Source organism: Centroberyx affinis, unplaced genomic scaffold (genome assembly GCF_046629955.1).
Source record: "Centroberyx affinis isolate AG114_WGS23_722 - 3 ecotype Tasmania unplaced genomic scaffold, CSIRO-AGI_Caff_v1 ptg001337l_1, whole genome shotgun sequence".
NCBI classification, from domain to species: Eukaryota; Metazoa; Chordata; class Actinopteri; order Beryciformes; family Berycidae; genus Centroberyx; species Centroberyx affinis.
In genome coordinates this window covers 195,700-219,276 of record NW_027279834.1, presented here as the reverse complement: position 1 = coordinate 219,276, position 23,577 = coordinate 195,700, and the positions used below count along the sequence as shown (strand labels likewise).

The 23,577-nt window shown below is 45.1% G+C and overlaps 1 protein-coding gene across 1 annotated transcript; it reads right to left on the bottom strand.

Moving 5' to 3' along the window:
• Nucleotides 1–672: 672 nt before the first annotated feature.
• Nucleotides 673–18,832, bottom strand: LOC139649398 (matrix-remodeling-associated protein 5-like). The gene is given in 14 exon segments (XM_071525791.1): nucleotides 673–1,811; nucleotides 1,814–1,823; nucleotides 2,569–2,886; nucleotides 3,185–3,403; nucleotides 4,462–4,669; nucleotides 4,881–5,030; nucleotides 5,514–6,134; nucleotides 7,470–7,605; nucleotides 8,545–8,686; nucleotides 10,065–13,747; nucleotides 14,578–14,729; nucleotides 15,598–15,839; nucleotides 17,556–17,685; nucleotides 18,660–18,832. Coding segments are annotated over 14 exon segments (7,323 nt in total).
• Nucleotides 18,833–23,577: the final 4,745 nt, after the last annotated feature.

Sequence of the window (23,577 nt, the reverse complement as noted above, 5' to 3'; positions counted from 1 at the left end):
GTACCAGTCTAGTCAGTACTGCAACATATTGATTTGTGCTGCAATCTAAAATGTGCTGTGCATTGTATGCTGCATTTGTATTTTGCCATGAGCACCATTTAAAAACTGTTTATAGGCCCATACAACAGACAACATAAGGCACAACAGGTTAAGTATACAATCAGCTACATTAAAACACGTGATATGCTTCATTATTGTCACTCCTCAAGTCCATCCACAGATTATCTGCAGACACAAACACATGACACTCACTATCTGCAGAGCATCTTGCAACTCATGATATAAAAACAATAAAAACACAAGGATTGAAATGACACACATTAAAAAAAGACATATATGAGACATATATTATATTAGTAGAGTCTTTTCTTCCGTTCAACAGTATCTCCTGCACTGAGATTTGCAGTTCCTTTGGGCATGAGGGACACATCCTATTAACAGTATAGGAAGTCATTAACAGTCACCAGTATGGAACAGTCTTTGGTGGCGTCTCTGTCCATCCATGTGTGTGTGTGTGTGTGTGTGTGTGTGTGTGTGTGTGTGTGTGTTTGAGTGTATCTGTGTGTGCTACATACACATATGTATGCATGTCTGTGTATGTGTGCATTCTGTGTGTGTTATGTATGTGTGTGTGCACAGATGCATGTCTGTGCATGTGTTCGCATCACTCCATTATATAACATGCAGGTAGGTAGCCTTGGTGTCAGCTCCTATCACGTTCTTAGCGGTACATCTGTAAAATCCTGTATCCCTACTCGTCGGGTTCTGAATCACCAAGGAACCCTGAGCGCTAAGGTAGCGGTTGCCATAGATACGCGCCTGACCCGTCACCCTCAGCTGTGACATGTCTGGTGTTTCCCAGGTTACAGTCGCCCGGGGTGTCGCTATGGTCAGGCAGGGCAGCTCCACGGCAACCCCAGGCCGTGTATAGGTCATAGGGGAGGGGCCCGTTGTGATGCGTGGGGGGTAGGCAATGACGATCACAGGAACCATGACGACTGAGACTGAGGAGGAGTCGTGATTGGTGGATCGGCAGGAGTAGGAGCCGCGGTCAAAAACAGATGCCTGTTGGACCGTTAGCGTTCCATCCCCCAGGACCGAGTATTGGCCTGAGTCGTCGTTCTCGCCCCGAGACAGCACCTTGCCGCTGGGCAGGGTCCAGGAGAGAGAGCCTTGGGCGTAGCCGGGGGCTGGAGGAGCGGGGCAGGGCAGGCGAAGGCTCTCTCCGTTAATGATGCTCACCAGGGAGGCTGTTCTGGTGCTCACCACTGGCTCTGAGACTGGGACACTTGAGCGGAGTGGTGGGCCTGCTGGGCGAGGTGCAGTGGGTAAAAATGGCGTTCTCTGTGGAGGCTTTTCAGTAACTGGGATTCTTGGAGGAAGCGTCTCAGGTAACACTGGTGGTGGGTTTAAGGAGCGAACAGACTCTGGTGAGCGAGCTGCCTCAAATAAAACTGGACTTTTCGGCGCAGGTCTTTCTACAGCCGCTCCCCTGTATGGAGCTTTGGCCTCTTCCTGCATCTCAGAGACCACCAGCTCCACCTGTATCCGCGACTCTCCACTCTCTCCTCTCACCACACACACCAAGATCCCACCATCACTCGGCCGCACGCCCCGCAGCTCCAAGGAGCCATTCCGGTATACGGTGAGTCGGCTGCCGTAGTAAGGAGCCGGTAAAACGCCGTTACCAGGCAGAAGCCAGGACAGACGAGGGGGAGGGGAGCCATGGGACGGGCACGGTAGAAGAACAGTTTGGCCTTTAACCACGTGCTGCTTCACTGATGTTACCACACCCACCACGGTGTTAGCAGAGTTATTAGCACCTGTATTGCTAGCACTTTTACCAGTATCACTAGTACCACTGCTAGTCATTCCTGCATTACTACTCCTACTGAACCCATTTCCTCGCAGTATGCTAGCACCAGCTCCATTATTAGACGCACTGCTACTAATAACTCCAGTATTACTAGAAGTACCACTTGTGCTACCATAGACTGTGCTAGTGCTACCATCGTTACTAGTCCTACCTCTAGTCCCAGCCACCCCACCAACACTAACTCCTCCAACTGTGTTGTGACTGTTACCCACACTATTACTACTACTTGCAATGCCAGGTCCATTCCTATTTACTCCCATGTTATCTGTTTTAATAGCTATATTGCTAGCCCCACTCACTCCAACACTGATTACACTGCTACCAAGTCGTGTTGTAACTCCGTTGTTAGGCCCGTTGACTCCAATACTACTGGCAGTCCTACTGGCAGGATTAAAGCCACTGTTTGCTATGTTAATGCCAGTACTTGGTACAGTGTTTCTTACCCTATCGTTACTATTACTGCTGCTGCTGCTACTATTACTGTTACTACCAAGCCTGCTTGTGACTCCACTGGTAAATCCATAATGAGGAGAAGCCCTGTTTAGCCCTGTGTTGACAATATTGTCACCTGACCTACTACTACTGTGACCACTACCAGGCCCATTGCTAGCACTCCTACCTCTTCCACTGACTCCCACAGTAATTCCACTTGCCCCCGCCCTGCTGCTCAGTCCATGGTTAGGAGCTTCCACCTCTAGGCCCACCACCCTGCTGCTCTCCCCGGCTGAGCTGCTCGCTCGGCAGGTATAGTTCCCTGCGTCGGTCCTTTGGGCCAGACGGATTTCCAGAGTTCCATCTGAAACCATCACAACCCGCTGCAAAAAATAACCGGAACCCCAACTTCGTGGGATGACACGACTGCTTGGGGAGAACCATGTTACTGTCGGGGCGGGGTCTCCTGTGGCCCGGCAGCTAATGGAGGCAGTGGCTCCCTGTCGCACTTTGATGATGTGATAGGTTGGGTCATCAGTGAAGGTTGGTGGAGAAGTCATCATGACCTTAACTTTGACCTTAAAGGAACGAATAAATCGATTAATGAATGAATGAATGAATAAATGAATGAATGAATGAATGAATTGTCTGTATTAGGAGTATGTATTGTTATTTCTGTGCATAATATTTTTAATTGCATGTTTTGATTAAATAAAACGATTACAGAGAACAGTTGAAATAATGAATGAATCAATTTATGAATGGTTAAAAATAAATCAGTAAACCAAGCTAGCAATAAATCAATTGAATGAAAGAATAATTGAATGAATAAATTAACATGACTAAGTCATCTCCATGAGGAAATTCTGTTCTTACCTTCATGGTGTCTTGCCCTCCTTGGTTCTCAGCATAACAAGTGTACTCTCCTTCCTCTTTCATTCCCACTGCTGGAACCAGTAATGTCCCATTGTCAAACACAGTTAGCCTGCGTGCTCGCCCTCCTCTGTCCCCCTGCAACACGCTGTTCACCATGGTCCCGTCTGGTAGGCTCCAACGGACAGCTGGGTCAGGCAGTCCTGATGCCAGGCAGTCCACCTGGAGGGAACAGGATCAATACTCAATTGCAGTGCTGCAATGCTGCTGCTTTTAAATGGTTGTTATGAATTTCTGTGTGCCGGGCTATGTGACTTTCATTGTGATGAAAGCTGAATCACTGCGGATATTGCAGTTTTCTGTGTCAGAAGGTGTTATACGTGTATTCAGCTTTTTTTTTTTCATGGAGCCTGGCTGGACAAAAACAAAAGTCACAGTAGAAAATAGAAAAGAAAGAATACATTGGTAAACACCCACAAAGTTAGATACATCCATCCTTGGGCGTTGCCAGTCAAGGTCAGAAATTAATGAAGGCTCAGAGCAAAAATGCCCTTGAAAGTTCATAAAATGTCCATGAAATTAAAAATGAGGGACAAAAAATTCCCCTTTTTTGTATTTCACCCTGTTCACATTTTTTTCACAGAGTTCTCAAATATTCATGTGCAAATGCAACTACTGTCTCCATCTCCACCGTTGGTGATTTGTGGGAGCAGTTTTTTCCAGTGTGTTGGATGAGAAAACTGGACCACTTTTGATTGGAAAACAATCGAGCACACAGCCTGGAGGAGTAGAAAATGTCGGCACCATGCAGCCAACTGTAGAACAAAATGCCGAACCCACACAAACCACTGCATCAACAAACAATAAAACAACCAATATTGTAAACTAAACAATCGAGGGTTGGAAGATAAACTGGTTGAGGATCCTCGTTTGTAAGGCCTTCCGCAAGTTTCCAGAAGTGGAAAACAAGTGTGGGATTGTGATATATTATGATTTCAAATAAAGCAAATCTGGTACAAATTGAATGTTTATTTGCCAATATGCAATGCCAATGTATTATTTCATAGTTCAATAAAATTGCCCCTGAAAAGGACCAAAAGTTAAGTTCTTACCCTGTGCCTAGTACAACAGCAGTCCAGTGATAGAAGACCAATAAGCATTCTCATAATCCTAATTAAAGTGTAATATGAATCATAACTGTTACCTATTTTTGGAACAAACATCACTTTTGGGAGCTGAGACACAGAATAAAGCTTTCCTTTCTTTTTCTGGCAGCTCACCTTCAGCGACCCGCCGAATGACACCATCTGATTGGACGGCTGCTTGGGCTCGATCTTGGCAGGCTTGGTAGCCACAGAGACACGCAGGAGGCGGTAGTCATCGGCGACCTTGTTGCGTGCGATGCAGAGGTAGTCTCCAGCATCCTTCTCTGTCACCGCCTGGACTGACAGGGTGCCATTAGCATGGACCTTCAGACGCCGGTCAAAACTAGAACACAAACACACATATACACACACACACACCACAAAAACATATATGCACACAATTAGAAACACAATACCAACAGAATTACTGCAAGATAGAAGTTGCAATTGCACATTTTTAATGCATATTTATATTTACTTACATTTACATTTTTGTCAAACAAAAACACACACACACTCTCTCTTCTTCATACACATATGCGCACCACCTGTACCTGAAATGCATGTCCACCAGTTTCCTGTTGGGGGTCCTCCAGATGATGGTGGGGGATGGGTTGCCAGATACTGAGCAGTGGAGCTGCAAAATCCCCCCGTAGTGGACCATCGTGATGGAGGGCGAGGTGGAGACGATACGGGCTTTACTGAGGAGGGAGACGGGCAAAGAGGGGGAGAGAGGGGAGGCTCTGCTTTTGTCAGTAGGGGAGGAAGGGGTGAGTCTTGAATTGTTGACAACGGGAGGTGAGAGTTTGGTGTTATTTGTTGGGACTGAGGGAGAGAGAGAGGAGGGTGGGGAGAGAGAGGGGAATTTAGCTCGGTTGAAGTTGGGGGAGTGTGTGGGGGAGGCGCTGACTGCTTTATTGTTTTTGAGAGGGGAGTTAGACGAGGTGGGTGGGTGAGGATAAAGAGAGGAGCGAGAAGAGCCGGGGGAGAGCGGGGAGGTCCTGGATCTATCAAACGGAGATGGAGGGGAGAGTCTGGTGGAGTTAAATGGATTGGAGGGGGAGATGGGGAGAGACGAGGGAGAGGAGGGGAGGGAAGATGAAGGAGATTGTTGTCTGGATGTGGTAACAGCTCCTCCTGTCCCTCCATTCCCTGCTCCTCCTACTCTGCCTCCTTCTCCTCCTTGTCTTTCTGCCCCTCCTGCTACTTCCACCCTCACTGTCCTCCTGTCAGCTCCAACAGCATTGCCTGCAGTGCACTCATAACTCCCAGCGTCCTTTGGCCCGAGTCGCCGAATGTGCAGCGTCCCATTGGGCAAGACAAAGAGGTTTCCATGGAGAAACTGGGATGGGCGAACCAGGGTCCCATCTGGGATTCGCCAGCGCAGTGCGGGAGGCGGGGCGCCCCGGGCAGAGCAGTGGGCATAAACAGGCATCCCTGGAGTCAAAACCAAGCGCTCCTCTCGGGGTTGCTGTATCACCGGGGGCAACGAGGACACATGCACGCGCACAGAGGCACTGGCAGCACCCGCCAAGTTGGAGGCCACGCAGCGATACACACCCCGGTCGCTAGGTAACGTTACCGAGATGTGGAGCGTTCCATTTGTTTGCATGGTGATCCGACCACGGGAGGGGTCAGCAGGGGTCAGGACAGAGCGGTCGGGCAGAACCCAGGAGAGCAGAGGGGCTGGAACGCCGTCCGCCTGGCAGTCCAAGAACACCTCCCCACCCTGGTGAATGGTAGTTTCTCTGTAACTGGCCAGCTGCATCCGAGGGGGGCGGGACCACACCTCCAGGGTGGTGAGCATCCTGGCACGGAAGAACATAAAGCACACACATTCAATACAATCGAAACATACCAACATTTCAAACTCATATTTCAGATAGAAACATACAAATTTCATATCACACATTTAGTATAGACCTAAAACACACTTAAAACAATTCAAGCACATTTCCTGATAGGAACATGGACACTGTCACAAACACAAGCCATATGAGAATGTACCACATTTTAATCATGTTACACAGACACATATAGTATGGCATATTTCAAACAAATCAACTGTTTCAGATGGATGTCATATACAAAGAGTTGCATATGTCTTAAGCAGTGTTGGGCGTTACTGTAATTCCATTACCTTTGGCAGTAACTAGTAATGTAACTAATTACTTTTTCAAATTAAATAACGCAATTACAATTACTGAAATTAAAATGGGCTCGTTACACGTTACTTTACGTGAAAATAGCGGACAACTTCAGAGGATTATCCGGTTTATGATCATCCGACCTTACGGTGGCGCAAGTGAATCAAAAGACTACCGGTCCGGTAGTGAGCCCACATAATGGCCGACAGTTCAGGCATGAAATTACTGTCCTGGAAATACGGACATTATTTTTCCCTCCTTGAGATACAGGACAAAAACACAGTTTGTAGCTGTAGTCTATGTGCAGGTGTGAAAACTTTTCCACATCAAAGACTAGCAATTCTAATCTTCCGAAGCACCTAGCAAAACAACACGACAAATGTCTGAGAAACAGTTGTTATTTAATTTTACACTGCCAAAAGAGTGTAGTTGTTATTTAATTTTACACTGCCAAAAGAGTGTAGTTGTTATTTAATTTTACACTGCCAAAAGAGTGTACTAATGCTTGATTTGAAGGCCTGTCGAGGCTACAATAAATACGCCTATCAAAACATATCTATTGTGTGTTATTGTTCCGCTACTTACTTTTCATCATAGTGATAATGGGTACAATGATAGATAAAATTTGACAGTTGTCTTGTCCCAACTGTAACTAAATGCTAATTTTCAGTAACTTGCCCAACACTGGTCTTAAGTCCCCTTAAAACCTGTTGAATCTAATAGGGTTCATAGCTGTGTCTGCACATGAAAAGCTGAATTCTATATATTCATAGAATTAAGTATTGAATAGTCTCTCAAAATGACCTATATTATTTCACAAAGAAAAAGTTTTTCTTCACCATGGAAAAGGAAACAAAGCAAAATATATAATAAGCATGCAGCGAGAGTTCCCCTTAGGTCTACATAATTAATTATTGTAAATATTGCAAACGATGATCATTATAAATTAATGGTGAATAGTGTTTTAATATGAATAACTGGTATCAGTGCTGTTACCTGTCACGGCCCAGGTAGCTGTGTGCACTGCAGATGTACGTCCCCCTGTCCTGCAGCTGAACATTCTGGATAACAAAGGTGCCATTTGGCAGGACCTCAAAACGCTGAGCCCTGGAGTCAACTGACATCACCGCTCCTGAGAGAGAGAGAGAGAGAGAGAGAGAGGGACAGAGAGAGAGGGAGAGAGAGAGCAGCAGCGAGCAGAGCGAGTGGGGAAAAACAGAGGGAAAGAAAGTTAGAGTGTGAGAAAGAGACGGAGAGGAAAGGAGGGACAGGGACACACAGTGACACAGCAGTGAAGTAAACTCAGTGATGCGATGCACAAAATCTTCCATTACTTTCTCGCAGTGTGTTTTTTCCATCATGGCAAGCTTAAGAAAAGCCCATTGTATGTATGCCAGTGCGTAATGCTGGGTGTAAATGGGTGTTGAATTACTTCATCGGTGTAAAATCGACTGTATGTGTGAGTATTCATGCCGTCACAGTACATACTGAGGCTGAGCGTGATTTCCTTTCAAATCTGTGACTTCAGAATGTAAATAGAAACTCTTATTAGTTTGCTAATAATAGAGAATTCATACATAATTATTTCATAACAGACTGGACATTAAAGAAGCACATCATTTGTGATAAGCTGTGAACAGGTTGGCGCTTGGGGAAGCCAGCATGCATGAAAAATTGACTAACTAACCCTAACCCTCAAAGTGATGCAGTGATCAGTCTCATAAAAGTCTTTATGGCTGTGTCCTACAATGGCACACACATTTTTTTTTGGGACAGACAGAATGTCTTATACTAGCTGCAGTTAAAGAAATGAATGCAGAAAGTTTTTCAGTGTTTCAGCTCTGAAGACATTGATGAAATAAAAGTAAACTGAGCTCAGCCCTCATTCGTACATTCATGCAAGAGCAGTTTTGTTAAAAATGTGTGTGTGTGTGTGTGTGTGTGTGTATGTGTGTGTGTGTGTGTGTGTGTGTGTGTGTGTGTGTGAGTGCGTGTGTGTGTGTGAGTGCATGTGTGTGTGGAGAAATTACGTAATGTGTGCCCGACTTAGTGTCTGCCTGACTGTGTGTACCTGTGGAGACCTTGGTCCATGTGATGGAGGGTTTGGGCTCTCCCTGAGCCTCACAGGCCAGCCTGGCTGTGCTCTCTGCTGGAACTGACACCGTCCTGATGTGGGGGTCTGCGATCCTCGGTCTGGATCTCACAACTGGGACCTGTGACAAAGATTTAGAAACCACATTATAGTGACAAATAAAATAATCAATGATGATCAATGGTGACTGAAAAGTGATAACTAGAAGAGCACAGACCTCTGCAAACACTGAACTTGCAAAGCTGCAACTTCTATAAAGGTTTGAATTTGTTTATTATTTGTCTTGATTTTCCAACAAAATAACACATGAAGCAATGCTTTTTAAGCAGCTGACTTTGAACACAGCATAATAGTTTTGGCTAAAAAACAAAAATCATCTAAGGGTGGAAATCCTAGATCCTAGTCACCACCAAAATCTAATCAGCTAATCCTTTGGCCAAGGGCTACATATTCACCAAATTTCATCCAAATCCATTTGAAACTTTTTGAGATATCTTGGAAACAGACGGGTGAAAACATAGCCTCCTTCCAACTTCATTGGCAGAGGTAATAATACCATAGCTAACCAAAGAAATGTCAGATATAACAGTATGAAGAGTTTTATTCCAAAATGAGATATCCAACTCTTACAAAATGATGCTGGAATGAAAGTAAACTCACTATGGATCTTTGCACCGTTGACCTTTGCAATTTAGATGATGTAATTACTTGTCTTTTTGTAATATCGAGCAATAAACATCAACCAAAATGAATAAATAATATTTTGGAACGAAACCCTTCTTATATTCATTGTATTGTATTAGGATCACAAATTCAATATAGAATCACTGTGATCCTAGATCTAGAGTTACTCACTTGTGGTGGACCCAGTGGGTTGGTCTGGACAGGCCTGCCAGCAGAGCTCTGCAAATTAATTAATAATTGACTATCTTAAATCCCTTAGGATTAGGCTCTGAAAGCACTTAATGCTGTTGATTGTGGAACACATGTTTTTAATCTCCTCTTTAGATCTTACAGGGACTCTGCCATCGCTCTGGAAAACCCATGAAATTGAAGAATTGTTATAAACATCCCTAAGGTTTAATAGCAGGTCATCTGGATACAGATTAGACTATTTTCAGATCTATTGTGCATTTTCTGCTAAGTTTTTCCCTGAGGGTTCGCACACTCTCCGTTTGTGTGTCACGTGTGTGTGTTGCTGTTTTCTGGGCCAGAACTCACTTAGCAAAGAAATGCTAATTTGAGTTCCACTTAGCTGACCACAAAGATAAATAGCTGTATATAGATGAATTTCAGCCTACTTACATTTAAGAGAGCACTGAAGAAACCATTGAATGAATGAATGAATGAAAATAAGTAACAGAAAAATGGGGGGAACGATCAATAAATCAATGAACTAACAAATTAACAATGAACAAATTGTGGTCCTGTCTAGCTAGTTTCTCTGGTGTCGCAATATATCCACTCATGGCATTGTGATGTGCTGATTTTTAACTCACCCCGGGTGAAGCAGGGAGGGAAGGAGAGGAGGGCGGGCGCGGCCTGCTGCTGTGTGAATCTGGAATAGAATTAACTCCAGGGTTCCTCCAGTCGGGAAGGGGTCTGCTCTGGTTTGGAACCCCAGAAACAGGCCTCCCTCTGTGGTCAACTTGCCCCGGGCTCGGCCTCTCCCTGGAAGATGATCTGGTACTTGTGGATGTGGTAATCGTAGGAGTAGTACTGGCACTAGTATAAGTAATAGGAGTAGCTGCCCTAGTGGTAGTTGTCGTGGTTGAGGATGTAGTTGTAGTAGTAGGAGGAATAGTTGTAGAAGTAGTAGTAGTCGGGGTAGTAGTTGTAGGAATAGGAGTTGTGGTACTAGCAGTAGTAACAGTTGTAGTACTTCTGGTAGCGCTAGAAGTTGGAATAATTATGGTTGTAGTAGTAGTCATAGGAGTGGGATTAGTTGTAGTGCTTCTGATTGTACTAGAAGGTGGAGTAGTTGTAGAAGTAATGGTTGTAGTAGTAGTAGTAGTAGAAGTGATGGGATTTATTATAGTTCTTCTAGTTGTAGTGGTGGGAGTAATCTTAGTTGAAGTGGTGGTGATGGGAGTCGTAATTTTACTAGTTGTAGTAGTAGAGATAGCGGTAGTGCTTCTAGTAGTACTAGTGGAATGAGTGCTAATTGTAAGAGGAGTGGTTGATGGAGTTGTAGTGATTTTTGCAGTAGTGGTGGCAGTTGTAGTTGTACTGGGGACTATGGAGGAGGAGGGGGAGGATGAGTGAGGAGTGAAGGAGTGAGACACATATGGCCCACCTGACAAATTCCTCTCCAGCTCCTCACTGTGTTTGCTTGGGGGTCTATCAAGATATTTGCCTGAGGGTGTGTGTCCCTGTGTGCCATGCGTATGTGTCCTTGCGGGTGTCTGCGTGGCTGGCATGTGTGTCCGTGCCATCGCGACATGAGAGTGTGTGGGTGTGTGTGTGGGTGTGTGTGCGAGAGCAATCTCCACACTGTCTGGGATGTTGACTGAGTGAGTCATCGTGTCTGTGTGTGTCTGGGAAGTGGAGGGATGTGAGGAGGAGGGAGAGAGGGTGGTGGATAGAGAGTGAGTCAGGGAGTAAGACGAAGAAATAGAGGGAGAGGCGGATTCAGAAGGGGAGAGAGGGAGAGAGGGAGAAACAGAGGGAGACAGAGGATTCAGTTCCAAGCCATTTGGAGCGGCACTAGAAGTCCTAATATGGTTGCTCTCTGCCAACATAGTGGCTGGAGAAGTGGTTGTAGAAGGCAGAGACAAAGTATCCGTTGGGATGGTGGTGGTGTCAGGGGTCACAGTTTGCGATCTTGGGGTCGTAAGGTCAGGGAGAGGTTGGGGTGGGGTCAAAGGTCGCCCCCTGGGCCTGTTGATGATTCGTCTCCGCTGTCCGATCCTCCTGCGAGTGTTCCAGGGGCTTTGGGGCCGCGAGTTGGGAACCAAATTGGGGTAGACCCCCTGTCGGGGGCTCTGAGGCCTGGTTCTCGATGGGTTAGGGTTTGCTCCTCGCTCGTCTGCTTCTGTTGGCTCTGGGACGATTTCATTGGTTCCAGAGATCGGCTTATATGTGGCTCGGTCTTTCTGTGTCTCTGTCACTGTCTCTGTCTGTGGACCAGTGTCACCCTCTCTCTCTGTCTGTGTGCGTGTCTCTGTCTCATTCTCTCTCTCCATGTCTGTCTGGATTTTTGTTGGCCTCTCCGTGCCTCTCTCTATCTCTGTGTCTGTTTTGGTGTCTGTTTTTGTCTCTCTGTGAGTCTGTGTTTCTGTGTGCACAGGGTGAACGGGGTGCAGGCCTTCCTCTTGTAGACTGACGTCATCAATAGATGATCCTTCAGTTTCTTCAGTTTCTTCCACTTCCACTCTAGTTCCTTTTTCTCTTTCTTCATCTCTCTCTCCCTCATGTCTTGATGTCTCTCGACCTTTCTCTCTGCCTATTGGTTCAGATATGGGTTCTCCCGCTGTGACTGGATCACTGGTGTTGTTGAGGGCAGTCCTTTGGCGTATCTTAGCCAGTAGATCAGCCCATTTCTGAGGGTCTATCCTCTGTTTGGTTGTGCTAACTCTATGTCTGTTGTCAAAGCGGTTTCTTCTCTGTTCAGTGGTGGATATTGCCCCCCCTCCCCTTCTTGGGGGGCCCCCTCTCACAGGCCCACGTCTTCGGGGGTGTCCGATTGGATAACGTCTGTTTAGGGGGGGTTGGGGTGGTCTTGGACGCCTCTTATTGGCAATAGGAATCCTTTCTTCTTCTTCTTCTTCTTCATCCCCTGACCCTTCCTCCACCATAGTCTGCCGTAGCAATGGGGCTCGTATCCGGGTTGACCGTCCAGCGGCTGATTGTGGCCCTCTGGGAAATGAAGTCCTGATAGGTGGGGCGCGACGTGGGTTTAAGTCCAGCTGCGTGGAAAGCGAGTCAGCGCCATATTGGTTGATCGCCATGCAACGGTATTGGCCGCCGTCATTCAGAGAAGGGTGAGGCAGGGACAGAGTCCCATTTGATTGTATAGTGAGTCCACCCGACACAGCTAAGCCCCACCGTACTATATTCCCATCTGGTAACACCCAACTAACATGAGGTGTTGGTGAACCAGATGCCTTGCAGGGCAGACTGACAGGGTCCCCAACCATTCCAGTGACAGAAGGCCCCACTTGCTCTCCAGGAGGTGGAACAGAGGACTCTTCCACTGCCAGGCGCAGGGGGAGAACGTCTACATCCCTACCCACCCGGGCCACGCAATGATACAGTCCAGCATCTGAGAGCTCCAATTTCTGTAGAAGTAAACCAAAAGCGGAGGCCCGGAGTCTACCATCTGGGCTGCTGGAGGGGGAGATGAGTTTGGACCCATCTGGGAGAATCCACTGTAAGGTGGGGTTACCAGAACTGAGAAGAGGGCAGGATAGCTCTACCCTACTGCCTGCTACTGCTGCCAGAGCCGTGGTGGTATGGTTAGTTGAAATCAGCACCCATGGATGAGGAGAAGGGGAGGATGAGGAGGAGGAGGAAGATAGCAAGGTGTGAGAAACAGGGTCAGGATGAGCAGACACTCTTGTCGTCAGTATAAGCTGAACTCTGTGTCCGCTGGACTGCGCTCTGTTAAGTTGAATGCTGATAGCTGGCTGTAGTAGCCAGTGTGGTTTGGCTTTAACTGAAACTCTGACTCCAGTATGGTAGTATCCTTCTGTCTCTGCTGCCTGCCTGTAACGGTAAGCCAAAGCTGGGGCTTTACTCAGCATGATTTCCCTCTCAAGGCGGACCGCAGTCTCACTGTAGTAAGCAAGGATCCTCCAAAGTTGCTCGTAGCTCTCTCTCTCCACGGGGCATTCCAGGGAGAGTGCCAAAGCGAGGGAGAGAGGAGAAGAGGAGGAAAGGGAGAGGTCAGGAGTAGGAGCAATATCCGGGGAGTTGGTAGAGTGAGTGATGTTGCAACTCAGATCAACACTGTTCCCCTGTTGGTCAGATAGACCCAGAGAGGCGGTCCCTAAAGGCTCTCTGAAGGATTCGATTGGTTGGATCTCATTGAGATCTGCCTCAAGAGGTGGGTCTCTTCCCGGGGAGGAGATGACGGGCGAGGAGCAGGATAGGTCACTCTGCTCGAGCAAGCCCTGCCCTTTAAGGGAATTGGGTGAGGCGCAGACTGGACACTGAGGACCTCTGGAACATTTCATTAAGCCTAATTAAAAAAAAGAGAGAGAAAGTGAGAGAGAGAGATCAGAATTATGTCATGATAGGCAGTCTATGATAGGCTGCCTATGGCTTATCCACTGTATATCACATCATAGCAACTACACAAACATATTAGCCCACATTTCAGCTATCTGCACACATTGTGTCATAAATTAGTCATGCCAGCTCTTCCTAACTGTTCATCCACCTTTATATCTCAAACTAATTACATATGGTTGCTTGGTCTGCTTACAAATCAGCAATATGCATCGCTTCATTATTACACTCATTAGCCCATATTTCAGCTGTCTGCACACATCAATGGTGTCATCACAGATTAGTCACAGCAGGTAAATCTGGCATATCAATGAGACACATTTCACGGTCCAACCCTCTTTCACATCTCTATCACAGCCAAACGACTGACTGGAGGAGAGACAGAAAAGAGAGAGTGATGAAAAGCAGGTGGAGAGATGTCAAAGGTATTAAGACAACAAAACCAGATGTGGTGCTTTGTATCTGAGAGTAAACTTAGCCTTGCTTTCTGTCATCTAGCTAGATCTGACACATGATATCAAAAGGCTAATAGACTGCTTACAGACTGGAATCACCAACAGATTAGTCTTCTGTTTCTCCCTCCATTCACCACATTCGTCTTTCATTGTTTCCTTCCTCTCTTCCAGTCACACTTGCGTTACCTACTTGTTGCTTTAACTTTCACCATTTTGCATCCCCAATTGAATTAAACTGCTTGCGAGGAGGCACACCAAATGGCTGTAAATGGGAAATGTCAAGTGACAACAGATGATATATTTCATAAACAGCTATGCCAGTCACCTGGGTGAGCCAGACTCCAGCTGAGAAACCAGTTCATCCTACAGTCGCAACTCCATGGATTAGCCTGCAGCACCAGAGTCTCCAGTAGGGGCGCTGTCACTAGCGTCTCTCTGGGCAGAGTGGTTAGACTGTTGTTGGACAGATCTAGGTGTCTAGGGAGGGGAAGAGGAATTGAGGAAGGGGGTGAAGAGTTGAGGTGAAGAGCGGGAAAGAGGGAGAGGGAGAGGAGGAGAGAGACGTATCAGGAAAGATATAGAGGAATGGATGAAAGGACGAAAGAGGAGGCAGTGAGAGTGAAAGGTGAGAAAACCTCAGGCTGAGATCATCATCCATCTATCATTCTCAGCATCATCATCATCAGGCCCAAGTTATATACCCATTTGTACTATACCTTGTATGTTTACCTCAGTATGCAGTAGTAATACATATGGAGCAGAGACTGATGGTGTAGCTAGTATTAAAAGTTACGGTATTCACCTATATATCAATAATCAATGATAGAAATTTTACTTTTACATCAGGCTATTCATTTTCCATTTGAGACTGCAGGGATCAATCAAAAGTATCATGTTATTATCAGTTTTTGGGAGTAGTTTCACTAGTAAACTACTAGTTTAATTACCTTTTGCTGTAGCTTGATGGTAGTTCAACTAAATTCAAATTTGATTTGTGTTTTTAGTTATTACTTTTTATTTATTGTTTCATTTTTTATTTACTCCTTTAATTAAGGTTGTACAAGTCAGATGTTACAAAGACCCTTCTATTTATTTAAGTTTACTACAACAGAGAGTTAACATTCCTTCCACTGTTTTCTGTGAAGAACCCAGATTGGATTGTTTGGTTTGGATTTCACCAAGTGCAAATGTAGGAGTGATGGACTTCACATACAAAAGAAAGTGAACATTCCTCTGTGACAAGCCCAGATAGGGTTGTTTAAGGTAGCTTATAAAACTAGACTTTCAAAGTAGCTTCACCCCGACAGTGGTTATTACATCATGTACTTCAAGTGTTAAATTTTACCTGAGTGTTGAGTAGTAATAGGTATTCAGGAGGGACAGCGTGCACAGACTGTGAGGGTGCAGCTGATGCAGTCGGTTCCCTTGCAGACGTAGCAGCCTGAGGCTAGGCAGCTGGAGCAGGGCCTGGGGGTGGATGTGCTGGAGGAGGTTGTGGTCCAAGTGGAGGCGCAGCAGGGAGGTCAGGCCAGAAAAGGTCAGAGATGAAGAGATCTCCTTCAGCTTGTTATAGCTCAGCTTTAATATCTGGGGAGAGCGGGGGGTGGGATTTAGAAGAGTGAATAAATGGCGAATGGAGATTTTCCTCAGCCTCTGGTTAGGAGTTGAAGTGGGAGGAGAGAGGAGAGAATGCGGGGGAAGATCTTCAGCATGTTATATCTCAGCTTCAAAATCTGGGACAAGAGGGGAAGTGGAGAGGTGAGCTGTTGTTTAGAAGTAGAATACATGCTCATGAGATTGTCAGGGGACACAACTTGTTGTTGAATTGTATGACACTCATCCACATGACCAGGGGGTGATTTGAGTGTGGATGAAGAGGGGTGACATCTTCCTTGTAGCCAAAAATGCTTGAATGCACCCTGTGTCAATTTTAGCCAAAATGTAAGGATAAACATTACAGCGGCCCACAATCTCCTATCCTGAAACGGAGAAAATTTCCCACTACATCAGGTCAAAACAGAGAGGACTAAAGGGACATTATAACACTGCTGTTCTTAAACTTTTTCAATAAAAAATGTAGTCCTTCATCCTGGGAAGGAGACTCTTTAGTAGCTATACAGTATTGTTATTCTTGTCATGTGTGGAGAATCCACCAAATATTTCAGAAGACACACCATGGAAACCGGGTTGTGGAACACTGTTTCTGTGAGATTTATGATAAATCTGCTCTCCAGGGAGACTACTTAGCTGGAAAAGTTCCAGCTGCTGACAGATATAGCACGTGAAGATGTCAACACATGGAAATATGGATCCCATTATCACACAATGGCAAATATATCAGCATCTGCCTCGGAGCTGAGGGGAATAATCGCCAGTTGAGTAATATCACTTCCCCCCTGGACTGCTAACTCTGCCCTCAGGTTTCTGCTAAAATGTCCAATATGTTTCCTGTCAGCGAGCAGCGAAAAGAATGATGATACGGACATAAATTATGCATTAGTTATACAGAAATTAGGAAAATTTGCTGAAAAATCTGAACAGAATCGCATGAAGACAAACACTAAACTGTGTCATATCGATTTGCATACTGATTGCAGAGTTCAAATGTTAAATGCTTCTTAGATTTGTGCATCCATTTGTCATTAATCAAGATTCAGGCACACATATCAATGTGGCTTCCGTTCCGACTATGTTGTTAAATTTGCTCTTTGTCAAACAGTGAACTAACATTCAGATGTCATAACTCTTTTAAGGGTCTGTGCAGGCATACTGTCATATGTACATGTTTAAGAGTTGAGTTTTCACCAGTAAAGCACATTTGAAGTAGTACAGAAGCCCATGCATGGTCCTCCCTGCCTGCCTGGGGAGATGGAGAGGGATGAAAGTAAACTTTGTGGAGACTTGCTCCTGGTTTGACTTCCACATCTGTGTCCTGCAAAACACTCAATCTAAAAAGAGTCGAAGGTTAAATACCTGAGGAAATAACTGATTGATTTCCCCAATTAACAGGCATGTATTTCTGACATTTCACAACGCACTATAGATGGTTTGGTTTGGTCCAAGGACAGAGACGCACTTTCCATACATTGACTGTTGGCGTTTCTCTATCATGATATCATATATAACTACCAGCTGAAATGACTGTCCACAGTTTTGATTTGAATGGGATTCCCTCTCTATTCATTCTGATTCTGTGTGTAGGACATTGCGGACCAGAGCTTCCTCCTGGAACAGTTAACACCTTGACACACCTAATCTGGAACTGGATTTGTTGTTGTCGTTGTTGCTCTTCTTCCTGTTTACCTGTAGTGATTTCATGTCTCGAAACGCCCCATCTGGAATCTGGTGGAGGTCGTTGCCGTGGAGCATCAGAAGCTCCGCCCTCTTTAGCCCAGCCAGTGAACTGTCAGGGATCCTGCTGATGCTGTTGAACCTACCAGAGCACAGAAGCAGCAGCATCAACTAATGACATCATCAGTCAATGACGACCAATAATATTTACCTCCACCAAGAAGATTATGTTTTTGCCCATGAGGTTGTTTGTCTGTCTGTCAGCAGGGTATCTCAAGAAATTATGAACGGATTTCCATCAAATTTGGTGGGCAGATAGGCTTTAGGCCAAGGAACAATTGATTAGATTTTTCTGCCATTAGATGATTATCATTTTTTAATCATAACTATGACACTCACGTAGATAGAGACTTGATTCCAAAATCGAACTGTATGCTTGCAGTGTTAAAAATCAATTTAACTTAAAATTTAAGTGATTGGAATGATGTCTTTGGGTGTAACAGCAAGTTAGAGAATTGTTCAGCATTGGCAGAGGTTTGTGCTCTCCTTCTATCTGTTGCCACAGTAAAACCATTACCATTTCATAGCCATTTTAGGTTCTGTACTTTTTGTTTCTTTTAGAGAACTTTGGAAATTTGTGGTAATGCAAAACTTTCTACAAATAACATGTAATTTGGAAGTGGTGTGTGTGTGTGTGTGTGTGTGTGTGTGTGTGCGTGCGTGTGTGTGTGTGTGTGTGTGTGTGTGTGTGTGTGAGGAAGGCTAAGGAAGGCTTCCCCTAGTCTAGACTATAGTCAAAAGTACAACCTAATTTGTGTGTGTGTGTGTGTGTGTGTGTGTGTGTGCGTGCGTATTTCTCAACCTCTGAGGACCAAATGTCCTTGGAAGGATAAAAAGATGACTAAAATCCTCTGACGTGAGAAAACTTTAAGGGTCAAGTTTAGGGTTAGGATTTGGGTTTAGGACTAAGGTTAGTTTTAGGATTAGGGTTAGGTTAAGGGTACAGGTTAAGGTTTGGGTTAGTGGTTAGGAAATGAATGTAGTCACTGAATGTCCTCACAAGTAGGCCTATAGTCATACAAACATGTGTGTGTATGTGTGTGAGCGTTGCCTTACCCTAGGTTTATGCGCAGTGTGTGTGCAGGCAGGCCGGGCGGTACGGCGAGCAGGGAGCGGAAGGTGCAGTGGACCTCGCTGGCCTGGTAACAGTTACAGGTCCTGGGACAGGCCCGGCCCAGCGGGAGCACAAGAGCCAGCACCGCCGATAGCACACACACGCTCCGATACATCTTCAGTCTGCAGGTGCAGAAGCTACACTGAGACGATCACTGGCAAAGAGAAAAGGAAGTCAAGAGCCATAGATGGGGAGATTTTTGTTTCAAAATGCATCACAGTAGTTAGATGTCGAGAAGTTCAGATGGCATTGAATCTCATATTACTTAACAGGATTGGTCTCTCTCTCTCTCTCTCTCTCTCTCTTTCTCTCTCTCTCACCACTCTATTGCCCACAGATACTGATGGCTACTGTCTCATACAAAGACTTCCCTAGGCCGCCACTGATGCGCACAGACGCACATCCGCATCAAAATCGAGTCAAAAGAAATTAAATTAGGCCTATTTTATGAAGACCATATAAATCACATGCTTCTGAAAAACATACGGTAATTCAATAACAGCAGGGAGAAGAAAACAGGAGAGGCACAATTTTAAGGTCTAAGCGGCCCATCTCCAGTGGCTGCTGGACGTCAGGGAAACTTTAACGCACATGATGGTGAGATGAGGTAATTTAACTGACAGATTAACAGCCGTTAATTAAACCGACAAGCACCCACACACCTGCCACTCTGCATGGGCTCCAGGCTTCTGGGTTCATTCTCCCTCTTTCTTGGGCGTTTTATAGGTTACCTCTCTCTCTCTCTCTCTCTCTCTCTCTCTCCCTCTCTCGATTTATCTGTCTAATCGCACGCAAGCGCACAAACGCACTTCAACCATTCAAAGCAACTGTAGCGCTGCAGCTCCCAAAAACCATAACCTTTTCAACTTAAAGTTGAAAAAAAAGTGAATTATGCACTGTAGCAAGACGCTTTCGAGATGAACAGATTATTGTAATGCATTGTCATGGTTGATAAGAGCATACCTTAAAATCCTTTGATCCGGAGGAGTGAGTTATTTCTCGGAATTATTCATTTCCCCCCATCAAACGCTCATTTAAATCCAACAGCGCGGTTCGGCAATTGCATATTTAATCAGCCAGTTTATTCACCCATTAGATCCGTGTTTGCTGAACTGAGAAAACGATTCCAAAAAAGTTGTCACCTCAGATATCACAAACGAGAACGAAGAAAAAAGTGAAAAGCAACTACTTAAATTTAAACTCAGAATACTTTAGTAAAATCCAGTGAACAACAAAACATCAATATTCCTGTGATAAAATCCAACAGGTCGTCCTGCGCGTCTCCTGAAGAGCAAAGTAGCGCTGGAAGCGGCAGGCGGACTATTTGCGGACGCGTCTGGCGCTGTGTGAATGCGTGTGTGTGCGTCTAAAGTGAGAGTGAATGTGTGTGAGTGTGTATGTGAGCATAGAAAGGGGACTGGACTGAAGTGAACTTTGAGAGTGACGCTCAAGCAAAACGGTCTGACCAAGGAGGGGCTTTCTGGAAGCTGAGAGGTAAAACAGAAAGACTTAACCGCAAAATGAGAGAAAGTGACCTTGTTGTGTTAAACAGTATTTCCTTTTATCCTTAGACTCTGGATGTACAAAATATTAGGAGCATCCTCCTGATACTGAGTTGCAGCCTCTTTTGCACAATCCACATCACAAATGTCTCAAAGATTAAAATCCTTCTCCAACTAGTCTGCTTCTCTTTATCTACGTCTCCTCCTTTGTGATTGGTATAGATTTAATCATGGAAATCAATACGGGATAGTGGCTTTCACTTGGATTCACCTCATCAGTGCACTGCATGAAAGTGTCCCTAATATTTTGGACATTCAGTGTTCAGTTGCATTCAATTATTAGTTATTCGGATAGAAACAATCACCAGCAACAAGAGATGGTTTGGTATCGAAGACTTTTTTGTAGAGTTTTTTGGTGGGTTAGTAGCCTAAAGCCTAAAGCACAAGCCCAGAATGAACAGTGGACATGGGCTAGTTGACTCAGTAAATTTCCCTCCCTGCTTATATGTGTAGTTCTCCTGTTATCTGGGTTAGGGCAGCTACAGGGAGTGTCCTGTCTTCCTCTGTAGGGATGGCAGGGACCCCCATAATGATCACACCTCCTTCTGTGAAACTAAAATGAGGGGAGAACAGAAATAGACTGATGCTCCTCAGCTGTTGTCTCCTGTAAGCACAGTAATGCCCCACCCTCAAGACCTGCTGTGTGTGTGTGTGTGTGTGTGTGGTGTGTGTGTGTGTGTGTGGTGTGTGTGTGTGTGTGTGTGTGTGTGTATGGGTGTGTGTGTGTGGTGTGTCTGCAGGAGATATCGGCCCATGAGTCTTTAACAGTTCTCATGCTCCATTCATTTACTGCAGCTCTTATGTGGCTGTAGAAAACATTAGGCCCACTCCCAACCCACTCTCTTACAATACCCATCACCATATTGGAATGTAGTCTGGAGTCTAGTGACCGAATTACTGGCCTACTGATTGGAAGGAAGGAAGGAAGGAAGGAAGGAAGGAAAGAAGGAAGGAAAGAAATAAGAAAGAAGGAATTGGCTGGGTCATTCCCTGACTAAATGAATGAATGAAGGAGGCATACTATTGCTGGCTCATGGACTGAGTGACCAACCAACTTAATGAATGAAGGAATCAATGAATGGAGGACAGAAGGAAGGTTTGAAGGAAGGAAGGGAGGACGGAAGGAAGGAAGGAAGGAAGGAAGGAAGGAGGGAAGGAAGGAAAGGGGAAAGGAAGGCATAATATTGCTGACTTATGGAGTGAGTGACCAACTGAATTAATGAATGAATGAACAAAAGGGAGAAGAAGGAAGGAAAGGAGGAGGGAAAGAGTGAAGGAAGCCATAATATAGCCGACTTAAGGACTGAATGACCAACTGAAGGACGGAAGGAAAGAAGGATGGAAGTAATGAATGTATGGCTTACTTACCAACTGCTTTAATGAGAGTCTGCCTGTCTCTATCCTACCTACTGTCCATTCCAGGGCTGCAGGTAGACAGTGAGAGCCATGGGGTCCAGTCTGGCAGTCGAAGCCTGCTGGCTAGAAACTTGTCTCTCCCACTGAGATAAAAAGAATAATCATTTCTCTCTCTCCCTGGGGTTAGGGGCTACTGCATCTAGGCCAACTATTAGAGTGCTGAGTCAAGTTTTGAGGAAGTAAACAACTCGCACTTCTAACATGAGACCAGCATGCTTTTTTTTTCAAATTACACGCATCATGCATTCATTTTTGTTCTACAGCTTTGATGTTTCCATAAACACTTTGATAGTCCTGGCAAAAACACTAAGAACTTGAATTGTACTCTAGTGCTTTGAGCGTTTTCCTTTCCACAGCTCTGGTCCCAGCATCAGTTAATTTAAATTTGTTGTTTATCTGTCTTGTTTTTGCTCCTTTTTTCTTAATGAGAGTCTCTACCCTTTAGTATCTTTCTTCACTTTGCCAGTAAAGCTGAGAGGGATACAAAGTAGATGAGATGAGAGAGAGGAGATAAGGTACCAGCAATGGGAAATGTGGTTCCATATGAGGCTGTTACATCATCTCTGAGCGCATTTAAATGCATTACTGTCATGGAAATGTGATCATTTTGTCATCAACGTCTTACCTTATTTAATGTATTTAACTCGGGATTCATGTGAGGCACCATGGACGTTCTAAGCAAACACATGACTTCAAATAAAAAAATAAATCCAAAGAAGAAAACAATTATTATACACCTTTCCTCTAAGGCTCCCTCTCTCTCAAGGTCATTTCTAAAAGTGAAAACAGGGAGAGAGGAATCAAAGAGGGCAAGGGTTAGCTATGGCTAGGAGCTATCCTTAGAAGAACCAAGACCCTCAGTTCAGGTCTCCATGACCTCAGGGCTCCAAGCAGGTTGAGGCTCCATGCCAGTAAAGTGCTGTGTAAAGGTCGGGACAGGGCGTCCAGCACAGAGCTCGAATGGATAAAGTGGGCTTTCTCATTCAAATCAGCATTCTTGAATTCTCAGTTGGTTTTTAGACTCAAGATGGCTGCCAGCAAATTTGTTTACAGTAATGTTGGTATGGAAATTAGCATTGGTTTAATGAATGATACTAAGAAACCTAATAATTCACATGGCATTAGCTGAACAGTGATAGTTGTGTTAAATATTCCATTCCACTGCCCACACACAAAACAAAGCATCACAGTATTTACAACAGTCCATGGTAACATGACAGCACCGGGAAATGTCATGTCCATCCATTTTAATTGTACAGGATCAGGCTACAGGCTCTAGACAGTTACAGTGGACAACTTTTAAGTTTTAGTGGGATCCCCATTTGCTGATTCCACGGTGACAGCCGGAGCCATCTAACTGTGAAAACTTCTGCCATTGAAATCAGAAAGGCTGCAATTCTTTACAACGCTTACTTCCAAAATGCTCAATAACAAAATCTTACCGGGCAATAAATATAGTTCCAACCAATAGTTTTCGGCAGAAGAGGATTAGGCCACGTGAAAAATTTATTGGAGTTCTGAGTTTCAAGTTTGACAACAATTTCTCAGCAAAATAATTTAGCTCTGGGGAATAAAACCTGAATCACTGGAGGCTTAAAGACGCTCTAAAGATCATAATGTCACAACTTTTTTTATTTTTTTTATTTTTTTTTATTTGTGGCTTTGGTGACAGCTAACCTTCCTGTAGTCTGACTTTGGAGAGGGGGTTCCGGCTCTGTGCCTGGGGGCGAGGTGGGACACCAGGGCCGGGGCTTGTGGTCTATTTGATCCGAGGCTCCAGCACTCCATGGGGTCAAGGCTGGTGTGGCCAGGAGAGAGAGAGACTGGAGCTGAGCAGCCAAGCAGGGGGCTGAGCTGTGTGGTCACCGCCTGGGGGGATCCA